The 27,300-nt window shown below is 37.9% G+C and overlaps 2 protein-coding genes across 4 annotated transcripts; one reads left to right on the plus strand and one right to left on the minus strand.

Annotated features, from left to right (window-relative positions):
* Window positions 1-886: 886 nt before the first annotated feature.
* On the minus strand, window positions 887-5,218 carry LOC121783616 (monocopper oxidase-like protein SKU5). 3 transcript variants are annotated; one of them, XM_042181743.1, is made up of 9 exons: window positions 4,874-5,218; window positions 3,521-3,630; window positions 3,178-3,448; window positions 2,916-3,054; window positions 2,310-2,673; window positions 1,855-2,220; window positions 1,665-1,743; window positions 1,191-1,387; window positions 887-1,077 (listed from the first exon to the last, which is right to left on the minus strand). In XM_042181743.1, exons 1-9 carry the CDS (start codon window positions 5,003-5,005, stop codon window positions 966-968), a joined length of 1,770 nt encoding a protein of 589 aa, XP_042037677.1. In that variant the 5' UTR covers window positions 5,006-5,218; the 3' UTR covers window positions 887-965. The 3 variants fall into 3 exon arrangements, with proteins under 3 accessions (XP_042037677.1, XP_042037678.1, XP_042037679.1); XM_042181744.1 differs by having other exon boundaries at window positions 887-1,065; window positions 4,874-5,217; XM_042181745.1 differs by having other exon boundaries at window positions 887-1,081; window positions 4,874-5,217.
* A 17,562-nt stretch (window positions 5,219-22,780) lies between these two features.
* Window positions 22,781-24,456, plus strand: LOC121785189. The gene is made up of 2 exons (XM_042183567.1): window positions 22,781-23,397; window positions 23,920-24,456. Exons 1-2 carry the CDS (start codon window positions 22,900-22,902, stop codon window positions 23,983-23,985), a joined length of 564 nt encoding a protein of 187 aa, XP_042039501.1. The 5' UTR covers window positions 22,781-22,899; the 3' UTR covers window positions 23,986-24,456.
* Window positions 24,457-27,300: the final 2,844 nt, after the last annotated feature.

Genomic DNA, 27,300 nt, shown 5'->3' on the forward strand with positions numbered 1-27,300 from the left:
GAAAGTTGTCAGCGCGACTGGATGGAGCTCAAAGAATCCTCCTACATGCAGTACACAATATTTTCCAAAAATGTCGCAATATAATGCATGCAGTTTTTTACTTTTTAGAGAGTTTGTTTTTCTATTTTAAGCCTAACTGAGAAACGATTTGTTTGTATCACATCTGCATCTGCTTTATCACTATTCCTCTGAAGAAAATCTCTGCAAAAAATATTAATACTAATTCATTGCAAATCAATTCATGGAGTCTGATTCTCTTGACTTGTTGTTTTTTTAATGTTGTAAGATTAGCTACTGATCTTCAAATATTGTTAGCCTAAATCTACATTAATTTGTTCATTGGTTATTGATTTCTGATGGTAGCAGCAGGGATGCTTTGCTTTAATTCGTAATTGTAGTTTGAGGAAAATCTTGATTTCTTTAGTTACTCTTGTTTACTCTTGTTATAAATTATGATTGTAAACACTAATATAACTTTTATATAGCATCTCTAGTATATAAATTTTGACGAAAATTTTAATAACATGGAGTAGTATAAAATATTAAATATTAATGATTGAAGTTAAGTTATTTTTAGCTATATTGTTTATTATGCTATGAAAATTTAAATTGAGGTCATGATCAATTAATTTGCTAATAAATTGGTGTTTATATTTGATTTCTTGAAAAATATACACAAGTAGTCAAATATGTCCATAATTTAAACATTGGTTAATTAATTACTCTATTTTAATTTTTAATAGTTTTGATACCATATAAAAAATTAAATAAATTTGCAAATCAAGATGAACAAAGTTTCAATTTTATTTGTTTTAGTTTGAATGGATTGTGCTCGAAAACAGCCTCTGCCTGTGGATCGGCTGCAGTGTAATGAATGTATAAGGTGTTGCTACGAATTCAAGTTCATTTTGAGGTAGAATAAATACAAATCCACAAAATGATGTGATGATATCATCCTGTTTGGGTTATATGAAACCGGATAGTCCTAATATCGAAATTACAACAATCTTGATCATCTTCTCCAGAGATGAAGCCGATGAGAACTTCACTCTATGAGCCTGCTCCCTGCACCAACCACTCACCATTCATCCAATTCATATAAACATTTAGTAATTCATATAAAAGAATGGTTTTCCTAAAAGTACAGGAAAAAAAAAACAGAATACAACAAGCAAAATAGTTTTACTTACTTCTGCAAGACAGAAAGTACACCGCAGTAGATGGTATTCTCGGGCAACTGAACCTCGTCTTTGTCATTCTCGGGGTTTACTACACTCACGTAAACTTCTTGACCAAGATACCATGAGTCGAGGTTCTGTGTTCGGAGATTCCACATCCCAGCATTATCTAGGGATACTAATATAGCAGTCCACGCTCCGGGAAATACCTGTTATCGTGTTCAAGTATTTCGAAACTTCAGTCAAATTTATTGAACTACAAAAAATGGAAGCAAGCCTGCACGCAGGAGGACAACAAATATCCAAATTTAGGGGAAGAGAATTAAATCATATTAAGAGCCTTATGCAACGAAACATACTGAAGCAACAAAATGTGTTATAATCACCTAACAAAATTTACTTTCTTTTTTCTCTCTGCATTTAAAAAAGTTCAAGTAAGTTGCTAAATGCAGTATTAAGAAGATCAAGAGAAGAAAATATTACTACCTGGGTAGTGGAGCGAGCCACCCCGTCCCATTTGTTATAGGTGCCTCTGCTATTCTCCGTCCAAACACCATAATCCATCCTGCAAACCACATTAAAAATGATATCGAACTTCTTATCAGTTACATCCAATGTATAAGAAGAAAAAGCGAGGGGGTCTCAAATAATTAATGCAAAGAAGATCGCTTCTGACCCGACAACAAAGAAAGCATAGCCGTCAAGATGGTAACTCTGAACTGACGTGTCATTGTTCTGGAAAATAATTTCCATGAATCCTTTGAAGGTTCCGTTAATCACGGATGAGTCAAATTTGGAAGGTCTGTTCATAAATCTGTTAGGAAAGTCAAGCTTGAAGACCCCAAGGACCTTAAACTGCTGCGCAAGATTGAGGGGTGTCGAAGGAGCTATGTATGAAATGCCATTCAGAGTTCTGCGCCATTTCCCATCAACGAGCTCTGTGGGTCTATTTTGGATTACATATACATCAGTCACAGTTATCTCTCCGTATCTGAACGAGCCTTGAGGGTTTGGTCGGGCAGCTCCAGCAGAAACGTTCCATCTAATCAACAACATTATACATGCTGATAAATGAATGTTTTACTAATTCACAGGAGAAGTAGAGCAGAGTAATACAGATAAAATTCCAACCTTATGGATCTTGCTTGATTCATTGAAAAAGACTTGTCAAGTTCGATAGGAGGGTCTGGGAGAGGACCTGAAGCAGGACCCTGTGAATTTGAGTAGTGCAGTATAGCAACTCCTGGGGCCTTGGGCGAGGACGAGCCATTGACAAATCGTGGACTAGCAACAATGTAATAATCACTACTGGCATTTTGATCCATTGTCACTAAAAACGAGTATGACTGACCCACATGGATATCCATGTTGGAGTAGTTCTGCTGTACAGTATAAGACCCCTCAGTTTCTATGAGAAGCAAGTTATGATTTTGGATCCTGAAATTCAAGCTCGTAGAGATTCCAACATTGTGGATGCGCAGGCGATATGTTTTGCCTGTTATACATGGAACTCATCAGTGGGAATTTTGTTTTACATCTGTTCTTCATCAAAAGCATATACAATTTCTATGAGACCACAAATTAAATTAGATCATATAAATTGAGATGTGTTCTTCATTATCGAGGAATCTCTGATCTTTTAAGCCATAAATCATTACTCCCTCTGTTCCAAATGTAAGGCCATATACAAGATGAAATGACTGATAGTAAAATATTCTTCATATTCGAGGAAAGTACCTGGTTCGACATTTATTATTTGGTAAGGAATACCATCTGGTACAAGGCTTTTATCATATTGGTAAGGGCCTAATCCGTTAAATACGATTCCATCAGGGGCTCCAAGGCTTTTCCCACTGTCAAGGTCATTTCTAAGTCCCTGTTTCTCCATAATCGTTGATCGTAAGTAACTAAAACAAGAATAAATTCAAGAAATGCACGCATACACAAAGAAACAACGGAAGAGGGAAAAGACACGGAAATTCATGGCTATCTTAACAACCTTGTGACTCTTTTTGTACCAGTCGCTGATAAAGAGTGTAATATCTCCATCTGGTGTGCCAAAAGGTACGGGAATAACATCTCTGTTGTTAACAATTATTCCACCAAATCCACCTGCAGCTCGTTGGAGACCAAGGGAAGGGAAGTAAAAGAAACTGCCTATCTGATCTTTGACCTGAAACTGGTATGTCCAGTTCCAACCTGCAGGGATCGGGCAGTTTGTCCCTGAAACACCGTCTTGCCATGAATTTTTTCTTTGTTGGATACCGTTCCTGCATCCCACAAAAACTGTTACTCAAAATTACATTTAGTATATGCCACATCATTGAGAGCTTGAATTATACCAGGTGAGAAGAAGAGGTTCGTCGAGATCATTTTTCACATTGATCACAACATTCCAATTTGTGGTGACGTTTAGAACCGGGCCTGGAAATCTGCCATCTATGCCAATCACCTGAAACATTAGACTAAGTCATGGTATACAAAGGAATTGACATTCTGGCACTCTGAGGATCTACTTTGAGGCTATCATACATAGAAAATGGTCTTAAAAATCTTCATCAATATCTGAATATCTTGCCTTTTGCCAATACAGTAACGCCAAATTTATGCTCAAATACAAAACACTCCCCAAATATAAATCCCAGTAGTTGATCAAACAGTGCTTACTAATTTCAAATCTGCAACAACTAGCCAAATCAACAAGCTACATGCATTTCAACTTGATTGCTCCAACGTATTCCTTTTCAAAAGTTATACTCCCTCTGTTCCTTGTTAATAGAGGCATTTCTTTTCAGCATGGAGTTTAAGAATAGTGTGTTAAATGAATGGTGGAAAAGGTAAGAGAGTATAAAGTAAGAGAGATGAAGAGAGAATAAAGTAAAAAAGAAGAATTACTTTTTGCTAAAAATAAAAATGACTCAATTAACTTGGAACTTCCCAAAATAGAAAAATGACTCTATTAACATGGAACGGAGGGAGTAATATACACCAGGTCTCAATCTGCTAAATAAACTTTAACCAATACTAAGGCCGTCTCTTGAAACACTTTACTTAAACGGCAACTAGTATAGATGCAACCTTATCGTCTCAACCTTACGCCCCTTCCACAAAGATCGGTCCCAGACAAGGGCATTAACATATAGATCTCAAGATACATGAAGAGAAGGTTGAACGGCTGGTTCGGTCAGTCAGGTTAAGCTGGTTCATGGATTAAATTGGCACATTTCACTTAATCTCTCCATGTAAGTTATAAACAAGGGAACGATTGCTCGAGACTGATTAGCTACATGGGGCTGAAGTTCGGAGTGAATGACAAATGGATTAGCATTAGTTAATTATTCAATGTGCACTGTGAATCCCAAGATTACAGCATCACTTCATGATCGTTTCAGCCAATTTACAGAACCATTGTATTGGATGATAGTTATTAGAGATATTGATTTCACAACTATTTAAAAGACTATAGCTTCCACACTTGGGAATTGATGAAGCATATCATTATTAGAAAGTGAAGCACATCAATAAATGAAGAATCCCAAATCAACGTAACTATAATTTCACACACAAAATACAGAAAACAAAACACCAAGAGCATTAAAGAAGGTAAATTGGATCAGCTAAGACACATCCATAAAAGGGAAAGTGACAATTGCAATTGGATAAGAGAGAAATCTTGGATGAAAAAAAAAAAAGACCTGTTGCTTGAGGCCAAGAGGGGAAGCAGTGAGGTAGGAGACAGTCCAGTCGTAGTAGACATAAGGATCTGATCCCGAAACAAGCGCAATCAATTCAAGAAGCAACAAAAAACGCCCTAATTTGAGGAGCATTTGTTGAGCTGGAAATAGCCACCGCAAAAACAAGAGAATGAGTGGAAAATTGCAGCACGGATCTATGCTTTTTTTGACGTTTTAGTGTGATTGTCGTCGGTGTGAGCTGTGAAAAAGGCAGTAATGGTTGATGCTGCAGTGATTCTTCAATTCAAAAGTCTAGTACTGCTACTGCTACTGCTACTGCTACACTAGTTTTGTATTGTTGCTCTTGAAAATCGAGCCGTTTCTCTGTCTTTTTCTTGTTTTCTTCTTATTTCCATTTCTACGCTTCCATACGACCACTTTCTACTTTTAGTATTTTTTCCGAAGCATAATTGAAATTAGAGTAAACTACTTCAAATATCCCTAACGTTTTCGAAAGTTTCGTTGCAGACCCCTAACAAAAAAAACATCTCCACATAACCCTAACCTTCAAGGTAATCACAAATCATGTTTTTTTGTGACTATATTGCCCTTTATGCCTTAAAGGGCATTACCGTCAATTCCGTCCATTGGCTGACATGAGCCTGGGCTGCCCTGCTGTCACGGTCACTGTGGCTGATGTAGGGGATGGTTGGGTTCGCCGGCGATGTGACATATTGTGCAGCCATTGCGTAGGACTCATTTGAGATTAAAAAAAGGCATGGGGCGGGTATTTGAAACATTTTATTTAATAAATGATTGATATTAGGCTTGTTGTAGCATTATTTATTATTTTAGACTATTGGTATCGGTAAATTTTGAAAATGACTAGTGTTATCATTTTTTTGTTAAGAAAAAAAAATCAAAACTACCAAAAAATTGTTAGCAGCCAAATTTTTAATCAAATCGATTTCATATTTTTATAGGGTATTTATAATTAAATGTTCATCAAAACTTATGTGAGTAACTAAAAGTAGACCTCCAGTTCATATTATATATTTTTTTATATTATTCGATTCAAGTTCGTGTTCTTTTAGCATATTTATAATTCCTTTATGCTTGATTGTGTATTTGGATACAGGGATGGGGTCATTATTCATTATGAGTATTGTGCATGAAAAATAATTGAGTTGAAGTTATTCGGGCTTTCATTTATTGAATCATTTCTATCCCAATGGGCCCAAAAGTTGGACGTTGGGCCTGATTTCGGCCCATCAAGAACTGCCAACGATTTTGGGCATTTGGCATTTTATCTTGGCTCGTATCCATAAAGCTAGCTAAAGTTGCATTATATCCGATGGGGGAGCGTTATTCTCCTATTCATCCCTTAGATCCTTAATTCTTTTTAATATGGGCCATTATATCTCATTCATCAACGGTCCAGATGATCTGCATTATTACACTATAATGGTGCATTATTAGTCGGTGTGCATTATTCAACTGAAAATCTGCATTATTACACTATAATGGTGCATTATTATTCGGTGTGCATTATTCAACTGAAAATCTGCATTATTAAATGACACGTGACACCAATCTAACCGTTGGATGACAAAATCGTGCGGCTGAGATTAAAAAGAACAAAAAACAAAATATACAAAAAGGAAATGAATACATCCCTATCCGATGGTTATCAATCTTATTTTCACCCATATAACTAATTTAATTCTTAGAAAACTTAATTTTAACTTTTTTCATACTTATATTATCATTATTATTTAATTATTTTGTCTCATCAATCAAAACATCACCTTAGTACTATATTTTTACAAGGACCAACAGTTTACAGGCTAGAATTTTAATATTGAAGGTCAATATCCAATCCCAATGGGCCAAGATCCAATTGCTTTTGCTTATGACTATATCTATTTTCGTTGCACTATTTATATCGAGTTATAATATGATTCACTTAAATTAATTTCTAGTATGAAAAGTAAAATAGACTATTGGTTTCGAGTATAGAGTTCCAGAAGCGGGTAACTATAAGAATTTAAATTTATTGGAATATTGAATGTTCAAAGCTTATCACTCGGATATATAGCAATTTTTGTTTTATGTGCATAGAGTGTGACTGTGTGGCGGCGATTTAATTATTTGCGGGTTATGAAATCCTAATTTAGCAACGTATATAGCTTACTTAGTATTGGTGACAATGTCAATTCCAAAATGTAAACAACACATATAATTTGACATGGCAATGTTGATATCAATAATGGTATATAAATTAGTTTGCATTTTATTTTTAAAATTTCCCAACTAAAACTATAGAAAATAGGTACGTTGTTATTATGAATAAATGAATACGGTGGATATTTTCTTTTTATCTTTACATGGTTCTATTTTTTATCTTTTCTTTTGGGTCTATACTCATATCGCTCGATGTCACTTTCACTTGAAATACAGGATTACGCCCTAAATTTAATCTAATCTGGGAATATTGGTAAATAGTTCTAGCCTAATTTCTTAGAGATCACAGTTTTATTGCTACCTAATTTATTTGATTACCTACATTTGGCAATGTCCACTCACATTCCAATTTTGATTGGGATCAATACATGATTCGAACAAATTAAATGTATGACTAGTTTCCTTTTAGTGATTTATGCAAAATTGAAGTTGATTAGTTGCATGCTTAACCAATGCAAGACAAAATTGAAGGGTAATTAATGGTTGTAAGTTAATTACTCGATGCCTCAAGCATGCAAGCTAATTTACTAGACAAAAACATTATTATTGCCACACACACAAAAAAAATCACTAGCAAAATCTTCCAATAGGTAAATGTATCTTCATTCTTTATTTTAGTTGACTGACTGTCACTCCCTACAAACCTATGTGCAATGTATTAAGATTTACAATATGAATTATAGTAATTATTCATGGAAAGTTATAAGTTAACATGCTCACATATATCTCAAAATGAAAAGATGTCATTTTATCCCAAAAAATAATAATTAGGAAACTGCATTTCAAAGATTTATTAAGTGTTTGTGAGGAAAAATATGTTCATATTACAAAGTGATGCTTTATATTTATTTTTTCGATTAAGAAAAAATGCTCAAAGTTAGTAGATCGTGATTAAAGTCAATAAAAACAGTGTTAAGCCATTTAGCAACATAATTGTACTCTGCATAATCACGCAAGAGACCAATAAACAATTCTTGATTAGGAAAAATAATGTAGAAGGGCTAAACATTGTAAAGTATGATTATATATGCATCCATTTAATGGAATTATATTAGAAAAAGAATGTAGTGACACAAATAAATGTGCAGCCATGTGAGGTGACAAATTCAACAAATTAATAGGCTTACTAGCATTATAGGCCCACTTGAACAAATTCCATGTTAATACCATAATGGCTCTTGCTTGCCATGCCTAATATCTCAACTATACAGTCAATGAATAATCATCCTTTACAAATAAAATAGTACTAGTGCTAATAATATTCAAGAAACTACATAAAACAGGTGCTACTATTTGTCCATGATGCAGAATGATCTGTATAAATAATAGATATAGTACATACATATATGTATAATGTATTCCAAGAAAATAGAAAATGAAATAATTGTGGAAAGGGAGAATCATCTTGTGCAAAAATATTTATGCCAAGACAAAAATAATAATGATGATCATCTAACCCCATCTGCCTCTCTCACATGCCTTTTCTCCATTTATGGATGCATGATGGATACATCTACATGTTTTGATTCTTGGACTTTTATTCCTCCCCTACCCCATCTTCATAAAAGTCTAAATATTTCTAGATATTTCATTGGATACTTTTGTCAATGCTAGTTTTCTCTTAGTTGTACATGTCATTTCATAAAGATCAGAGATAAAAGATTATACAGAAATTTGTTCTATCATGTTGTATACTCTCATCATTTCTCAAAAGTATAACAACTGTAGAATCATACAAAGATTAATAGTTTGATAGCATTCAACCACCTATCGCAATAGAGGAGGTCTGGCTTACATTGTGTGTTTAGTTTTATGTTATTCCAATTGCGTATTGATATTTTTTGGGAGGAAAATGGTAAGATTTGACTGTGATACTTGTCTGTTTATAGAAAATAATTGATGTCTTAGTATATCTAATTCTCCAAAAGTTTTAAAGGTTACGTTGATGATAAAGCGTAACTCGGGTTGATAAATATTTTTCTGACTAATGATGGTTAAGAATTCAAATCACCCACATGAATTAGGAGATTCATTTTTTAGTATATATCACTAAAAAAGAGATTTAGTGTATGATTGGAGAATAGCAAAAGCCTATGTACATGCATATTGCTAAACAAATCATTCATCCACCTTGTATATTTACCAAATTTGTAGTTTGATTTACAGCCTATTTTTTTGAATATGAGCTGGCTGACACAAGTATCTGTCGAAAAATAGCAAATTATTCCAAGGTCAAACCAAGTAGAAAGCAATTTTCTGTGGTTTGAGATGTGAATGGATTTTCCTTTGTCTCTACTCACTTGTCACACTGGATGAGTCCTTGAGAGATTTGTATTGGGAATATTCACCTTTATAACTCAAGTTCATATTTCATCTTTATTTCATGGCAATTCCATTTCAGTGTGACTCAACAGTTCATTCCAAATTAGTAGAATCACATTTGAATAATTAAGTAATAGGAGTAGTAGTTCAACTCCCTCTACCCGCGAATAAGAGTCTCGTTTTTTCATTTCGGTCCGTCCGTGAATAGGAGTCTCAATTCATAATTACTGATAAAAAGTTCTCATATTCCACTAACTCATTTCATTCACATATCATTTTAAACTAACATATATAAGTGGGATCTCTATTCCACTGACTTTCTTCCACTAATTTTTCTTAACATTTCTTAAAATCCGTGCAAAAAATAAATAAGACTCTTATTCGCGGACGGATAGAGTGTTTTATCATCATAATAAAAACATGAAATTTCCATTTATCATTTGAAAAAGATTGAACTACAAAAATGTCCTTGGACTATGGGTTTATCTCGCTCATAGTCCTTGGACTAAAGGTTTATTTCAGAATTGGCCATTTTGGCTATTTTTTATCCGAAAATGCACTTTTGAGCATTTGGGCAACTTCGTATTTTTATATTTTAACTGTTTCAATATGATATTATTTCAATGATGTACTAAATCTGATATTATTTCAAAATTATCTTCTTCTTCCCTTTTCCATCCTTCACTTTATTTTTTAATTTCAATATTAGATTTAATTTTATAAAATTAAATTTAAAATTTGGATTTTGAAATACCAATAAATTATTTTTAATAAAAATTATTAATTTATGTATTTATTATAAAAGAGTTTTGTGTGAGTTGGCTGCATAGTTTATTTATATAACCATGAGACGAGAAAGAATACATAAATTAATAATTTTTATTAAAAATAATTTATTGGTATTTCAAAATCCAAATTTTAAATTTAATTTTATAAAATTAAATCTAATATTGAAATTAAAAAAATAAAGCAAAGGATGAAAAAGGGAACAAGAAGATAATTTTGAAATAATATTAGATTTAATACATCATTGAAATAATATCATATTGATTTAAAATGTGAAAATATGAAATTACCCAAATGCTCAAAAGGGCATTTTCGGAACAAAAATAAAGCAAAAATGACCAATTTCAAAATAAACCCATAATCCAAGAATGTTTAGCGATATTTTTAAAGTCAAAGGATCATGAGCGAGATAAACTCGTAATACATGCACCATTTGTAGAAATCATGGTATTAAATATGTCCGGTCAATGGATTTTGACCAAATAATAAATGTGACGAGACATTTAATTTTGTGAAATTAAATGACATAGCGTCGATCTACATTTTACGTAGATAAATGTAGTATATTCACTTTCTCAAATCCGATTTCCGGTGAGTGAGAAATAGTGGATTAAAGTTGGGCATAATTAGCTTTTAATTAAAGCTTGGAGTTGGAGCTTAGGGAATAATTAACTAGTGTTAATTATCCCACATTGGAGGATTAACACATCTTTTAATGTGTATAAATTAAGTGACTTTATGTTACTTAATAATTATAGTGGACCAAGATGGGTGAAAGAGCCCACACGCGCGCACACGCGCGCGCCGCCGCCGCCGCCCGCCCGCCCGAGCCCGTGCTCGTGCTCGTGCTCGCGCTCCCGGCCGCGGTCGCGGGCCGCGGGCCCGGGGCCCGGGCCTGATCCCGATCCCGATCCCGATCTCGATCTCGGGCTTGGACTTGGACTTGGACTTGGATCTTGGTCTTTGGGTGGTCTTTGGGCTTGGGGCTTGGCCCAAACTATTCTTTTTGGACCACCGCCGAGTCAGCAATTCAAGTGGCTTGACACGTCGTCAAGCGAGGCACAGTCACGGCTGCCACGTGAGAAATCCACACGCTCCACATGCGAAAGGCACACGCCTGCCACACGCTCGTAACCGACGTCGGTTACGAATCTGCCATGATGAGCCTTCATGGCTCGGTTGACCCTGCATGGTGGCTTGGCCTATAAATAGGCTAGCCATACCACTGCATTAGGACACACAATTCCAAGCATTCTCTGCATCATAAGCTCTCTCCCTCTCTGCATTGTCTTTCTGTCGAAGCTCTGCCCTCTCCTCCATCCAGTTCGCCGGAGCTCTACTGATTGCGGTGCTGCATCAAAAGAGACGTAGTCGTTTTACCTTTGGGGACGAAACGCCAAACCGAAGAGCACTACCGGGGCGTATCTCGTCTTGCGGGAAGAGGCCTCCTCGACTCGGCTAAACATTCACAGTTTATTTGTTTCATTGTAATTCAGTTCAGTTTCGTTTCTTGTATTCCTTCTTTTGGGTTGTATTACGCCCGGCTTTTATCTCTTGTAATCAATAGAACCAACAATCGCAAGACGAGATAACTTGCTTTTGAAGGGTTTTTGACCTCTAAACTGAACTTAAAATTTCGAAACTTAATACACCTTTGCTGGAGATGTCGACGGAATCCAACACCACCGCTGCCGCCACCATCGCCGCCATTCCTTCAACCATGGCGACCACTGGACCTGTCAACACGTCGTCGATTCCGACGATGATGCCCACTCCCGGGCGCTATCCTTCTTCCTCAACAACCCCTTGGGAGTTCGTTAACCCGCTTGGGCTCACTGGTGGATCCACTTCGAGTGGGTCGGTTGGTTCCACTTTGAGTGGTTCCTTCGGGTCCTTTAATTGATCGAGCGCTGGGGCCTTCGGGTCTCACACGGGTGTTGGGGCCTTCGGGTCTCACACGAATGCTGGGGCCTTCGGGTCTCATGCGGGTGCTAGTCCCTTCGGGGCTGGTACGACCATGGCGGGCTCTATGCCTAACGTGAATGGTGGGGGCTCTATGCCCAACCATGTTGTTGGCTCCTTCGGGGGCAACGGAATTGGTTCCTTCCAAGGACCAACTGCGGCACCTTTGGCACCAAGAATGATGCCACCTGCCGAGAAGCCACCAAAGTTTGGAGGATCTGACTTCAAGCGGTGGTATCAAAAGATGTTGTTCTACTTGACAACATTGGGCGTCGCCAACTTCCTCACGGAGAACGAGCCGCCCGCGCCAAGCGACCAAGAGACTAGGCTCGAAGTCATGGCGGACTATGAAGCTTGGAGAAAAGGGGATTATCTATGTAAAAATTTTATTTTAAGTGCATTAGATGATAGCCTCTATAATGTATACTCCGATGTAACCTCATCTAAACAAATGTGGGAAAACCTAGAAAAGAAATATAGCATAGATAATGCTGTAGGGACGGAACAAGTTGTAGCATCCAAGTTTATGGACTACAAAATGGTCGACTCTCGACCGTCATGGAGCAAGTCCAAGAGCTCCAAATGATCATCCACTCATTAGTGGCTGAAGGGATGACCTTGCCCGATAAATTCCTAAGGTGCACGATCATTGACAAGCTCCCTCCAAGTTGGAAGGACTTCAAGAGTTATCTCAAGCACAAGCGAAAGCAGATGACCCTTGAAGACTTGATCGTGAAGTTGCGCATCGAGGCCGACGTGCGCAAAAGTGATCAAAAGGCTAAGGGATTCGCCCCAAATGAAGCCAAGGCCAATCTGTTGGAGCGGGGCGGACCCTCCAACAAACGCTCTCGCCCAAACCGTCCAAATGACAAAGGGAAGGGAAAGCAGCCTTCAAAGAAGTTTGAAGGCGACTGCTACAAGTGTGGCAAACCAGGCCATTTTGCTAAAGACTGCCGCAGCAAGAAGAAGAAGCCGGCTGCCCACGTCGTTGAGAAGGAGTTCAAGGACTGGGATGAGAACGACCTCATTGCTGTGGTCACTGAAGAGGTCAACCTTGTTAACAACAACAAGGGTGGCTGGTATATTGATACCGGCGCTACTGCACATGTTTGCGCAGATAGGAGTATGTTCTCCACCTACAACAATGTTGAAGGGAGAAAGATAAACATGGGGAATCAAGCCTCGTCTGAAATCCTCGGAGTTGGTGATGTAATCCTCAAGATGACGTCTGGCGTCTCAATCACCTTGAAGGATGCGCTGCACGTTCCGGACATCCGGAAGAACCTAGTTTCAGGATCAATACTAGTGAATAAGGGTTTTAAACTTGTATTTGAATCCGATAGGTTTGCATTGTATAAGTTTGGGAAGTCCCTCGGAAAAGGTTATGTAACCGACGGACTTTTCAAGCTTAGTGTAGCAACACTGCGTGTTCCAAAGCCACTGGCTAATAAGAATAAAGCATCTACTTCCTCTTATTTGATTGAGTCTTCAAATTTGTGGCATTGTAGATTGGGACATGTGAATTCAAAAGCTATTAAAATATTAGTGAATTTAGATTTACTAAAGGCTAATGAATTGGATACCCAAGATAAATGTGAAATTTGTCTTGAAGCAAAAATGACTAAGTAGCCGTTTCACTCGGTTGAACGAAGCACAAAACCCCTTGAATTAATTCACACGGACGTATGTGATTTAAAGATGATGCAAACAAGAGGTGGTAAAAAGTACTTTATCACTTTCATAGATGATTGCACAAGGTATTGCTACATTTATCTTTTAAGAAGTAAAGATGAAGCAATAGAAGCGTTCAAAAATTATAAGAACGAAGTTGAGAATCAACTTGGTTGTAAAATCAAAATGATTCGAAGCGATAGAGGAGGCGAATATGTAGCCCCGTTTGAGGAGTTATGCAACGCAAGTGGTATAATTCATCAAACAACTGCTCCATATTCACCACAATCTAATGGTGTTGCAGAACGCAAAAATCGAACTCTAAAAGAGATGATGAATGCACTGCTTCTAACTTCAGGATTACCACATAACATGTGGGGGGAAGCTGTTTTGACAGCCAACTATATCTTGAATAAGATCCCTCTCAAAGGAAAAGATGTCACTCCTTATGAGTTGTGGAAGGGAAGGAAGTCATCCTACAAATACCTCAAAGTGTGGGGGTGTTTGGCAAAGGTGATGGTTCCTCCGCCCAAAGAAGTTACAATCGGACCTAAGACGGTTGATTGCATCTTCATTGGATATGCACTTAACAGTAGTGCATATCGATTTGTTGTTCACAAGTCTGAAATATCGACTATCACAGTAGGAACAACAATTGAGTCGAGGAATGCTGTATTTCTCGAAAATACATTTCCTTGCAAAGACAAGGAAAAAGTCTCAACCAATTCTGAGACAAGAATTGAAGAAGCCACTAGTTCTAAACAAGTGGAAGAAGAAGCCACTAGTTCTAAATCAGCAGATGCGGAACCTGAATCGCGCAAGCGTGCAAGGCCCGATCCAAAAGATACAGTACTAAGACGTGGTAATAGAGTCAGAACACCAAAAACTTTTGGTCCTGACTACATTGCTTTCATGTTGGATGAAGAACCAACATCGATAAAAGTAGCCTTTGCTGGCCCAGACAGGCTACATTGGAGAGAAGCTGTTCAAAGCGAAATTGATTCAATTTTGCTAAACCACACATGGGTGTTGGTTGATTTGCCCGAAGGTGCTAAACCTTTAGGATGCAAATGGGTTCTTAAAAGAAAGTTTAAGGCCGATGGAACAGTTGATAAGTATAAAGCCCGATTAGTAGTAAAGGGTTTTAAACAAAAGGAAGGACATGACTTCTTCGATACCTATTCACCTGTAACAAGGATTACATCTATACGAGTGCTTCTCGCTATTGCTGCATTGCACAATCTTGAGATTCATCAAATGGATGTAAAGACCGCGTTTCTAAATGGTGAACTAGAAGATGAAATCTATATGGAACAACCCGAAGGGTTTGTAGTACCTGGACAAGAAAAAAAGGTATGCAAGCTCGTAAAGTCCCTATATGGATTGAAACAAGCGCCATTGCAATGGCACTTGAAGTTTGATAATGTGATGTTATCAAATGGGTTTAAAATCAATGAGTGCGACAAATGTGTCTACATCAAGAGCACTAATAACGGTCATGTTATAGTGTGTCTCTACGTTGATGATATGTTAATCTTGGGTAGCAACACTCAAGTAATTAACGATACAAAGGCCATGTTAAAGAGAAACTTTGACATGAAAGACATGGGTCTAGCCGATGTAATTCTTGGAATGAAGATTCTAAGAACGAATGATGGAATCATCTTAACACAATCACATTATGTTGAGAAGATATTGAATAAATTCAAAGCCTATGATGGCGCGCCGGTTAAGACTCCAATTGAACTCGACGTTCACTTGAGCAAAAACAAAGGCGAGCCCGTTGCACAAGAAGAGTATGCACGGGTCATCGGGTGCATTATGTACTTGACTAATTGCACTCGACCTGACATTGCTTGTGCCGTGAACAAGTTGAGTCGTTACACGAGCAATCCAAGCAAAGAGCATTGGAGAGCTCTTGTGAGGGTTTTGAGATATTTAAAACACACTCAAAATCTTGGGCTACACTTCTCGAGATACCCCCCGGTACTTGAAGGGTACTGTGATGCCAATTGGATATCCGATAATAGAGACTCACTTTCAACAAGTGGATATGTCTTTACTATTGGGGGTGGTGCTGTATCGTGGAAATCCACAAAACAGACCTGTATAGCCCGATCAATAATGGAATCGGAGTTCATTGCCTTGGATAAGGCTGGTGAGGAAGCCGAGTGGCTTAAGAACTTCCTTGAAGACATTCCATGTTGGTCTAAGCCAGTGCCACCAGTGCTGATCCACTGCGATAGCCAAGCAGCTATTGGAAGGGCAAACAATGGCTTCTATAACGGTAAGTCTCGACATATACGTCGACGACATAACACCGTGAGACATTTGATCACAACAGGGGTGATTACAATTGACTATGTGAAGTCAATAGATAATCTAGCGGATCCGCTAACCAAAGGGTTAAACCGTGATCAAATGAATAAGTTGCTAGAGGGAATGGGTTTGAAATCCACAAACTAAAGAACTATCATAGTGGTAACCCAACCATGATGACTGGAGATCCCAAGAACTTGGTTCAAAGGGACAACTAAGCTATGAGAGTTCATGAGAAACACTCAACTATATCTATTCCCTAGAGAGCAATAGAGTGTTGGAGAGCTTGCCTAGTGGTAAAGGCTAAGTCTATGACTTTTAATTGTTCTTAAGGATCTCAAAGAGATGGAATTCTCAAAGAGACCAAGTATGGCAAGGTACTTGACTAAGAATCACCTATGTAAGTGCGAAGTGTGGTCGCTTCATAAAAAATGCACTTATGAATCCAAAGTGGTGTCCAAGACCGCAATGGACACAAAACGTGAGAACGGATGAGGTTGAGGTGTTTAAGCGTTAACACCATTGTCTCGGTGCACGCCGTGGGGGATTAGTTCAAAGCATCGCGCTACTAAGCCGCCTGTGTATCCGATGGTGTCGACTATGGAGGGTTCAAAGTCAACAACTACCTATCCTTATGCTTATATGTAACATCCCATACTTTTGTGACCCTTTTTATTATGTTATTGGAATTTTGGGGAATTCTGAAACGTTTGATTCTATGTGATTAAGTGCTTTGTATGAAATAAATTGACGTGGTTATTGTGGAATGACGAGCTTGAGATTTATGTTATTCCAATGTGGGGAAATAATTAATAGGATCATGCATTTATCATTTCTCGAGTCGATTCATTGAAATATTCGGTCCTTCCTAATTATTGAAATAATACTTCTTCTTGTGGATTTAATTAATTATTTTGGGATACTTATCCAAATTAAATCCAAACCAAATGACCCCTAAGTTGTACTACATGAAATTCGAACTCCATTTTATTTTTCCTTGGGAGTTTTCGAAAATTTCCTATAGGAGAAAGAATTAATTTCCTTTTGATTTAATTGGTGCTTTATTGACTCCCTTCCTTTGAATTTAATCCAATTAAATCATGTGATAATGTATTTCTTCACCCAAAATAAATAGAGAGTTGGGATATTTTTCCTTGGCTATTTAGCCTAGCATTTTCGGCCCCCTCCAATAAAATTGGAGAATATTTTAATTGTTTCCTAATTTGTGGGATCCCTTTTTATTCAAATAAATTCCTATGTCTAATTAATTGGAGATGTGAATATTTTTTTCTTCTATTGTTCCTCCATATCACACGCCCCTATGCATTATTTCCTTTGTGGGAATTTAATTAATTATTGCCTTTTTATGGGAGCCTTTTTCCATAAAGAAATTACCTAATTTAAATCCTATTCTATTTAATTGGGGATTTAAATAATTTCCTTGTACAAATTTCCTCTTGAAATTTTCGGCCCCCACCATATTAATTCCTACTTGGAGATTTAATTTATTTTGTTCCCTTGTTTATGGAATATTCACCTTTAATTCCTAATTTGTGAATATTCTCTCCAAGTAAATATTGCTATATCTCCTTGTAATTAAATTAACAAATTTTGACTTCCCCACCATTCAAACCACACGCCTACTTCTATACTTAATTGTGGGAATTTTATTTTTTTTTATCTCCCACAATTTAATTAATTCATGAGGTGTGGATTATTTTAACCTAGACTATAAATATTAATAACATCAACCCTAGCCCCCATTCCCCAAAAATATCGTCCACTCCCTTCTCCCTCACTCCCACACGGTTTGTCTCCTCCATCACTCTCCCCTCTCCAAAAACCTTCCATTCAAGCTTTGATCTTGCTTCCGTTGAAGTTATCTTCGAGAAACTCCGACGAATCGCTCCATTCCACGTTTCTACCGTTTTCGTTTTGTCAAAAGGAAGGTATAATCGCACACTTCTCCTCCTCTTCCGTTTTTGAACCATGTTTTGGGTCCTACATGCATGTAGAGAGTGTAGGTTGATAGATCGCAAGTTTTAACGGGGGAAAAATCGTGTGTCGTAAGAACTTGTTTGATTTTTGCATTTGTTGGTTGAAATCATGTGTGTTGGATCGAAATATGTGGTGATGATATGAGTTTGTATGCTAATATGTGTATGAGTAACGTGTAAGCATGATGATGTGTTTTCGAGCATGAAGAATCGGTGTTTTCGTTGTGGAAATTTAAAAACCCTATTTTCGAATTTGAACCAGAACTCTGTGACGCTCGACCAGTGACTTATGATCTGTATTCGACCCATCAAACGAACGAATTTTTGCTACGAAATTTTTACTGAGTAAACTTCAAGATGTTTTCTATGTCTCGTGTGAATTTCAGTCTGTTTTATTGAAAAATGAATTTTTAATAAATATTTGAAGTCGACTGCGCAAATCTGCCAGAAACGTGAGTTCTCGCCATGAATGTTTCGTTTTCTGTTTGACTTACCAAATGAACTCCGATTGATGTAATTCTTGAACTATATGAAAATTTGAAGTGTTGTCTGTGTTTTGTAAAATTTTTAGCCTTTTTGGGCATCGTATGAATTTATGGTGATTTTTCAAATGAACTGCGCAATACTGCCAGAAATTGTATGTTCCGACCAGAGAGTTCAATATGTGATATGACTGACTAAATGACGGGATTTCGATATGAAAATTTTCATGGATGAACTTGAATGTGTCCTATGTATCGCGACCAAAATTTAGCATGTTTTGAGGTCGGGTGAATTTAAAGTGATTTTTACAAAACGGTCGCGCAATTCTACCAGTTTTCTGCCTTGATTAAATGACACTTAGTTTCAAGTTTAAAAGTGTTATTTGATGCATGTATGTGCAAGGAACGTGTTTAAATGTTGAAATCACTTGCGATAAGTTGAAAGGTGTTACGTGTGTTTTATACCCTTGTGATGCATGTTGGGTTTTGGGATTGAGGAGAACGATGAGAGAGAAACGATAGGACATGCATAGTGATATGTTGTTGTGTGAGACTGACTTGTGTTGTCGTTGACAAGGGTGTTGTGTTTTCGTGAACTCGAGGATCGAGAGTTGCTAGGTTGGGTTGTGATTTTGCTAAGAGAACGAGGTGGGCTTTCCTTTCAAACCTCTTTATTTTTCCGAAAAATATTATGTGGAGATACAAGGGTGGTTTAACTGTTATGTCATGCCATGGACTGTTTTTGTTATGAGATTGTGTGCCTGATGCCTAGTTCGTATGAGTTTACTCCGTTAGGCTATATGGCTGTTTTGTGAAACGAATTCGGGTCCGAGTAGGGCCGTAAACCCTATCGGGCTGTGTACACTGGTGGGATCGTGAGCCGTCCTTGCAAGTCGGCCGGTCTCGTGGGCGAATAGTGTGGCCACACTTTCGTCGCACTGTGGTTGTGACTGTTGGATTGATGTGAAAAGTGGGGAGATTATTTGACTGGCCAGTCTATGAAACTTTTTTGTGTTCTCGTGATATTTTCTTTACTGCGTATAAAACTCGAGATCACTGGTATGGATGACATAACTTGATAAATGTTTTCGGCATGAGCCCATTGAGTACAACAAGTACTCAGCCCTGCATTTTCTTTTAAAAATTTTGCAGGTTGAGCGGGATGTTGCGGTGGATGTTGAGCTGGCTAGAGACCTTAGGATACGTTGTGTCGTCATACATAGGCGTGATCCTTGACTCTCCTTGAACCTTATTTATCCGCTGCTATGTTTTAATTTATGTCTTAAGACCGTAAGCTTTTTGTTTTGGTGTTGGGACATATATGGTGGTGTTAGGATTTAAACGTGCATCTACGTTGTCTTTTGAAAATGGTATTCTCCGAATTTAAGTTAAGTGCTTGTTCTACTTTAGTTTTTAGTTATTATATTTCTTAAGTCTAATTTTTCCCTTTGTCTTTTTAAAAGTATTTTATCTTATGTCTTTTCAAAAAAAAATATAACCTTAAAATCTTTAAACTAAGTTGTTTTCCTTTCTTCAAATCAATTAAGTTGTTCTTTTTAAATTATAATCCATGCATGTCGGTCACGATCGCCGCGTTTGTGGTACCCCTTGTATAGGCGGTCGTGACAGAGTGGTATCAGAGCTTTGTTCTTTCGCTCTGGTCCGAGAGTCTTCTTTCACTTTAAGTCTAAGTTAGTGAACCCTTATTTGACTAGAAGTGTCATGAAGGCTCAACATCCAAAGCATCACGCTCAACCGATGAAAGAGAGGTATGTTTAAATTGTCGAAAGTATGCAAGATTGATGCATTAAAATGTATGATAATATGATACTCCCTCCGTCCCAAGGAAGATGACCCCTTCTTGGGACGGCACAGGATTTTATGCATGCTAATTTTAAAGTATTTATAAAGGGAGAGAGAAAGTTGTTGGGTGTTTAAAAGTAAGAGAGATGAAAAAAGTAAGAGAGAGAAAATGTTATTGATGTTTAAAAGTAGGAGAGATGAAAAAAAGTAAGGGAGAGGAAAAGTTGTTGGGTGTTTAAAAGTAGGAGAGATGAATAAAGTAAGAAAAGGAAAAAATAATTGATTATTTTAAATATTTCCTAAATAAGAAAGGGGTCATCTTGGTTGGGACGGACGAAAAAGGAAAGTGGGTCATCTTCGGTGGGACGGAGGGAGTATGACGTTTGACAAGTTTATGCATGTGAATGTATGATATGCATGAGGATGAGTTGTAATGGAATGGTTATACGAGCATGATTGACATAATACCTTGAGCATGTGCTATGTTTATGATTATGATGTTGTAATAGCATGATTTCGTGGAGTACAAGTATGATTGACATGATAATTGAGACATGTATTGTATGTGCAAAGGTGATATCGATATGGCATGAATACTTGTGAGTATGAACTAAGTGATGTTGCTAAATGTGTTTTATGCGCGAAAATACTACAACGATAGCATGCAAAGATATGAAACGTTAAGACAACGACAACTTTCGAACTACGCGACAAACTTAAGAACTTTTTCGAACAAACAATAATGCTTTTGGGTTTTAAAAGAAACTTTCGTCTTCACATAGATGGTGCGAACGAAACGAACCGCGCTTAAGAACAGTCAGTATAGTGCCAGAATGCGACAAGCGATATACGATTACGACCACTATGAGAGAGAGGAAGGCAAGGCCTTGAGAGAGGTTGTCGCCCGTTTTGAGACCCTATGGCGAGATGTCTGCGGGTACCATGTAACGGCCTATGGTGGCATAAGAAGACTAATTGAGTTGATGCCCGACAATTGGGAGTCTTGGATGGAAACAACAGCCAGTCGGTTCACGTGGTACGAACCAAGAAACCAGATGATGGCTGGCGACATGAAAGGTTTCCTAAAGGCCTTAACCTGTGCTTTGATTGACTCACGTTCCGAGCGACCACCATCGACAGAGAAAGAAGAAGATGAAACCGTTTGGGAAGACAAAGATGTGATCGAGGTTAAACCAACGGCAGTAAGAGAAGCCGTACCACAAGGAGGCATGGTCCCAGGTTTCGAAGATGACTACGTGGATGTTAACACGGATGATAGTATGGATGACGAAGAATATTTCCGTATGCTTGAGGAGTACCACGTAGAAGAGGAAGATGACCCGGAAGAGGAAGAAGACCCGGAAGAGGATATTAGCACTAGATAGATGTGTGATGTTGTTTTCTTTTCCTTAAGTTGTTAAGACAGTGGAAGTAGCACCTTTTTGTTTTCCGAACAAATGCTTTTGTTTTCCTTTCCACGTTATTTATGGAAGTTTCCCTTTTCACGTGCTTTTAAGTAATTGTGTTTTATCGTATCGTACGCGTGCATGAAAGCGATGTTGTTTTAATAACGATGTACTCACAACGGTGCTAACCTGTGTTTTAGATCAACATCCCCCCGAGACGTAGACGTGGTCCGCGTGTGGAGAACAATGTGGGGGAGCAGACAGAAGGAAGTGTCGGCAATCCATACCACTGCATTAGGACACACAATTCCAAGCATTCTTTGCATCATAAGCTATCTCCCTCTCTGCATTGTCTTTCTGTCGAAGCTCTGCCCTCTCCTCCATCCAGTTCGCCGGAACTCTACTGATTGCGGTGCTGCATCAAAAGAGACGTAGTCGTTTTACCTTTGGGGACGAAACGCCAAACCGAAGAGCACTACCGGGGCGTATCTCGTCTTGCGGGAAGAGGCCTCCTCGACTCGGCTAAACATTCACGGTTTATTTGTTTCATTGTAATTCAGTTCAGTTTCGTTTCTTATATTCCTTCTTTTGGGTTGTATTACGCCCGGCTTTTATCTCTTGTAATCAATAGAACCAACACCATTCTTATAGTTCATTCCTTGAAAAAACATGAATTTAGGTGAATTGGATTCTCTCTCGAAGACTTGCAGACTGCACCTTCTCTGCAACTTTGGTTAATGGCGTCATATTCATAAAGTCAGAGCGCGTGCCATCCACTCGCCCAACACAAATGTAGTTCCGGCGCAATTAAATAAATAAAAACAATTAAATATTGGGTGGCCAGCCAGCCCATCACAAGGCGCGACGCATGGTAGCAAAACTCCAAATGTCGGCGGGGCCCACCTCCTCCACCACCAATAATTGATCATTCTCATAATCCCATCTGTATTCTCGCTGGCACCTCTCTCTCTCCCCCACTCCATCTTCTTCATCTTTTCTCCTCCTCCTCCTTCTTTAAACCCTAAACCCCCAATTCTCTCCCATGTTTTGACGATATGCTGAAAATGCAATTCCCGCGCCATCTCCTCTTCCAGCTATCGCTGCTGCTCGTTTTCTCATCGCTCTCCTCGATGGCCGATCAATCCGAGCCGTCCATCTACGAGGTGCTCAAGCTCCACGGTCTGCCGATGGGGCTGCTTCCCAAGGGGATCAACAACTTCAGCCTCGACGACGCCGGCAAGTTCGAGGTGCACCTGGATCGCGCTTGCAATGCCAAGTTCGAGAACGAATTGCACTACGACATGAATATCTCTGGCACTCTGCAATTCGGCCAGATCGACCAGCTCTCCGGAATTTCCGCGCAGGATTTGTTCCTTTGGTTCCCTGTCATCGAAATTCGCGTTGATATTCCAAGCTCCGGCTTGATTTACTTCGATGTTGGAGTCGTCTCCAAGCAGTTTTCTCTCTCTTCATTCGAGACGCCCAGGGACTGCTTGGCCGTTTCCGAACCGGATCTTCAGCTTGGTAGACAGGCTGTTGAGACTTTCTCTAAGGTATATATATTTCATACTCTTATTTGTTTGTGTTTACCTAATTCAGACTCTGAATATTCAAAGTGGTTAGAGTTTGTTTAAGATGCTTATTTGTTCTGAACTGCCATGAACTTTTGCATTCTTACTTTATTCTGCAATTTGTGATAGCTCGAATGCTGGATGCTTCTTTTTTTGCATTATATAGTATGAAGTTGGGATCTTTTGCTTAATTTAGTCAATTCCTGCAGCTTAATTGAAAAGTGATTCCTCCATGTGGGAATTCTAGCAATTTTTCCATATATTATGTGCTGTTTTAGTTAGTTGTCATTTAATGAAGTGCTAATACAGGATTTTATAATGATACTGATTGATGTTGTTTATCTTTAGCTTAGTTTTGTTTTAGGTAATGTTATTTTTATGGAGTGTGATATATGTTCTTGGATTGTTTTCTAATTATTGTTGAATTGGTTCTACATTAGTTGGATATTTGTGCTTTATAGAGAGGAGCTAATGAATGTTATATACTACCCTTTTTTTTACTAGATTCGGTTGAGGAAGCATCAGAATAAACTTGGTTGTGATGATAATGTTGCGAGGACAGCATTGTAGAGCAGGCAGGGAACGCGAAAGGATACACTAAAGCTCAATCACGTCGGGGATTTTCAATACTTGTATGTACAGGTCTGCAGAGAGTCTGGTGTAGAGATCATATTTCTTCATTCTCGTTTGCGTGCTTGTGGTTGCATCTGTAGTGCCGAGTCTTCAAAGTAGTCGTGTTGCCTCCTGTCCTGATACAAACTGTGCAAAGTCAAGTGGGAGGTGTTGATGGGTGTTGGAGGAAAAACCAGAGATATCTGCATCATTGTGGTGGAGGGGAGATGAACCAAATTGGGGCATCAGGTTTCGGGAATCAGGTGATCTATTTGCCACGGTTTGGTACTACGTTAAATTGGTTACACGATGATGGAGTTAAATGAAATTGTTGAATTGGTTATCTTTTTTGTAGTATAAAATGTTAGCTGATGAGTTATATATACTTCTTTCATTCAAGAAATAAGCAATAAAGTTTTCTTTCCCCAATCAGAGCTGTGTTGATCGTATTTTGGCTTATACTAGCTTGCGTTATGCCAGCAGCTCACTAATTCTCGTTTACCTTGACTACAGTGAATGCTAAAGCCTCTCACTTCACGGAGAAGGTAAGAGTAGATAGCCATACCGTCTCCTTTGTAGTGCAGAAACCGTTTATAATCTAATTACGATGAGCTCTGTCTCATGTCCAATACTATGTTACTGTATCTTAAGCAGAATATAGAATGGTAGGAAGAGTTGGTTTAATTCCATTGACTAGGAAACAAAGGCAAAGAAAAGTAGGAGTACCAACTATTTTGTGGAAATCAGCTAATAATTCTAGATTCATTCTCATTCCATTTAGTGATTGCACTGCTAAATAAGTTAATGATATTGTTCTTTCTAAGCACTGGCTCATATGTGCATAGAAGAAGATAGGTTGGTTTAGAGATGCCCAAGGTTTTCGGTTCCGGCGGTTAACCGCGGAACCGTAACCGCCGGTTCCGGTTCGGAACCGGAGCTGACACTTTTTTCTTGTACCGGAACCGCCATATTTTGAACCGCATGCTGGTTCCGGTTCCAAATTTTACGAACCGAAACCGTGAAAAACCGTCGAAAAACCGTGAATTCTAGCCGGAACCGCGAAAAACCATAAAAAACCGCTGGAAAACCGCCGGAACCTTAACCGTTGGAACCGGAACCGGAACCGGAACCGTGAAACACCCTCACGGTTCGGTTCCAGTTCGACAATTTCTGAAACCGGAACCGGCGGTTTCGAACCGTAACCGCTAGTTCTGGAACCGTGGGCATCTGTACCGTTGGTTGGTAGTTGTGGAAATGTGATAATGTAAGGCATCAATAATACCTGGATATAGATTCTGTCATGATTTGTTGATTGAATATCAAATTATTTGATGATTTAGGGGTGACTTTGTTGCTTGTAAGTTGCTTCTTCTTAAAATAATTGAGCATATTTATTGTATCCTGGGTAACATTATTTTGCCTGAACATATTTAAATCTGGGGTAACAATAACATTATTCTGTCTGAACCTGGCATGCTGTAAGAGATCATAAGGTACAGTATATCATCAAGTTGATCTGCTCCTCCTTTAGGAGAACAGGGCACTCTGTTTCTCAATGATTACTGTTTATTTTAATGATGGATTACTGTTAATCTTGGGTTTTTAGTCTCCAATTCTCCATGCAATCAACACTTTATCGCTGTAACCAAGTGGAGTAGTATTTAATAATTCGAGTTTTATCAATATTTAAAGAGGATTTTGAAATGATTGTCATGTAAATTGCGCCTCATCGTAATTAATTGGATTCTACTTCTCATAACTAATTTGGGTTTGTTTCATCAGAACTATCCGGGCACCAATTATAACCACACAAGCCCTAACTTAAAAATGAAAGAGTAATTTCTATACTTATTAACAACCTTGTATTTTATTAAGGAAACAACAAAAAAAGGAGTAATATTCTCGGCCATTTAGTGATGGTTTTTTAGGTGTTCAAATCAAGTGAAAAATTTCTGAAATAGAAACAATATTTCAAGTAGTATATTTTATTCTCTATCACGTTTTATTTTGCATAATATCTTGTGCTAAATATAAGTTGACTAAGTGTGATGAAATATTAATTGATCTCAAATTATACGGAATTGGGAATATATATTTAATCCATAGTATACTACTTTTAATAATGTGTACGTCAATAAAATTCACTTTAGTAAATACTCCCTCCGTCCTACTCTAGGAGTATCGTTTTACCATTTTTAAGTGTCCTACTTTAGAAATTTCGATTAAAATATTCCATAAATGATAATAGGCTTCACATTCCACTAATATTTTTCACTCATATTTTATTATAAAACTAATACCGGTACACTATCTTTTTTCATCAACTTTTCTTTACATTTCTTAAAATTTGTGCCGAAATCAAATGAGACTCCTAAAGTGGGACGGATGGAGTATAAAACATATACTCTCTCTTTAATGTAGTTGAATCATACTCCATCTGTTCCTAAAAAATAAACATTTGAAATGACACGAGTTTTAATACACAATTGCTAAAGTAAGAGAGATAGAGAAAGAAAAAGTGATTGAAGGATTTTTAGGGGAGAATGAGACTCAACTCATTAGAGAGAAAAATATTTCCTTAAACAGAGTTGGTCTTTTTAAGGAACACTCCAAAATGACAAATGTAGTCTATTTTTATGAGACATATCAAGTATTTTTCTTATTATGGTCAAATCTATATTTTGGTAAATACTTGATCACTTTTACTATTTTTTCCTTTTCAATCATTTACTCCTCCCGTCCCATTCAAAATATCCACATTTCCTTTTTAGTTTATCTCACTCAAGATGTTTGGCTATATTTGAAAATAAATATATTCTTCCCTCTCTTCACTAAAATATTCAACTGCATTTTTTCTCTCTATTTATATACCTAACAACTTATACTAAAATCATGTGTCACTTATGAATGTGCATATCTTGAGTGAGACGGGAAAGTATAATTTTTTTTTTTAGTAATTTCTTCTTAACGACTTAGAGCATCCACAATGGCGCCTAGCGCACCGCCTAGCCGAGCCCCGGCGCTAGGCGGTGCGCTCGGCGAACCACTGTAACCGCCGATCTGGTTTCCGGAAAAAAAAATCACCTAGCGCTAGGCGATGTTTGGGCGTTGGGCGATGCGCTCGGCGCCATTGCAGGCTCCGGATCGCCGAGCGCATCGCCCAACAGATTTTTTATTTTGTATTTTTTAATTTTCGAAACACTATTTATACGTGATTTGCACTTCATTTTCATTCGCACCACTTGTTTTAACGAGTTTTCTCTCTATCTTAAT

Source organism: Salvia splendens, chromosome 21 (assembly GCF_004379255.2).
Source record: "Salvia splendens isolate huo1 chromosome 21, SspV2, whole genome shotgun sequence".
NCBI classification, from domain to species: domain Eukaryota; kingdom Viridiplantae; phylum Streptophyta; class Magnoliopsida; order Lamiales; family Lamiaceae; genus Salvia; species Salvia splendens.

Bases quoted from the DNA above. Each gene is read 5' to 3' on its own strand.
- LOC121783616 (XM_042181743.1), bottom strand. From the start codon at position 5,005: ATGCTCCTCAAATTAGGGCGTTTTTTGTTGCTTCTTGAATTGATTGCG. The intron at 1,744-1,854 runs GTCAGAAGCGAT...TGTGGTTTGCAG, and splicing joins TATGCTTTCTTTGTTGTCGG to GATGGATTATGGTGTTTGGA. The intron at 1,388-1,664 runs GTAGTAATATTT...ACACGATAACAG, and splicing joins TGGCTCGCTCCACTACCCAG to GTATTTCCCGGAGCGTGGAC.
- LOC121785189 (XM_042183567.1), top strand. From the start codon at position 22,900: ATGCTGAAAATGCAATTCCCGCGCCATCTCCTCTTCCAGCTATCGCTG. The intron at 23,398-23,919 runs GTATATATATTT...TTTTTTTACTAG, and splicing joins CTGTTGAGACTTTCTCTAAG to ATTCGGTTGAGGAAGCATCA.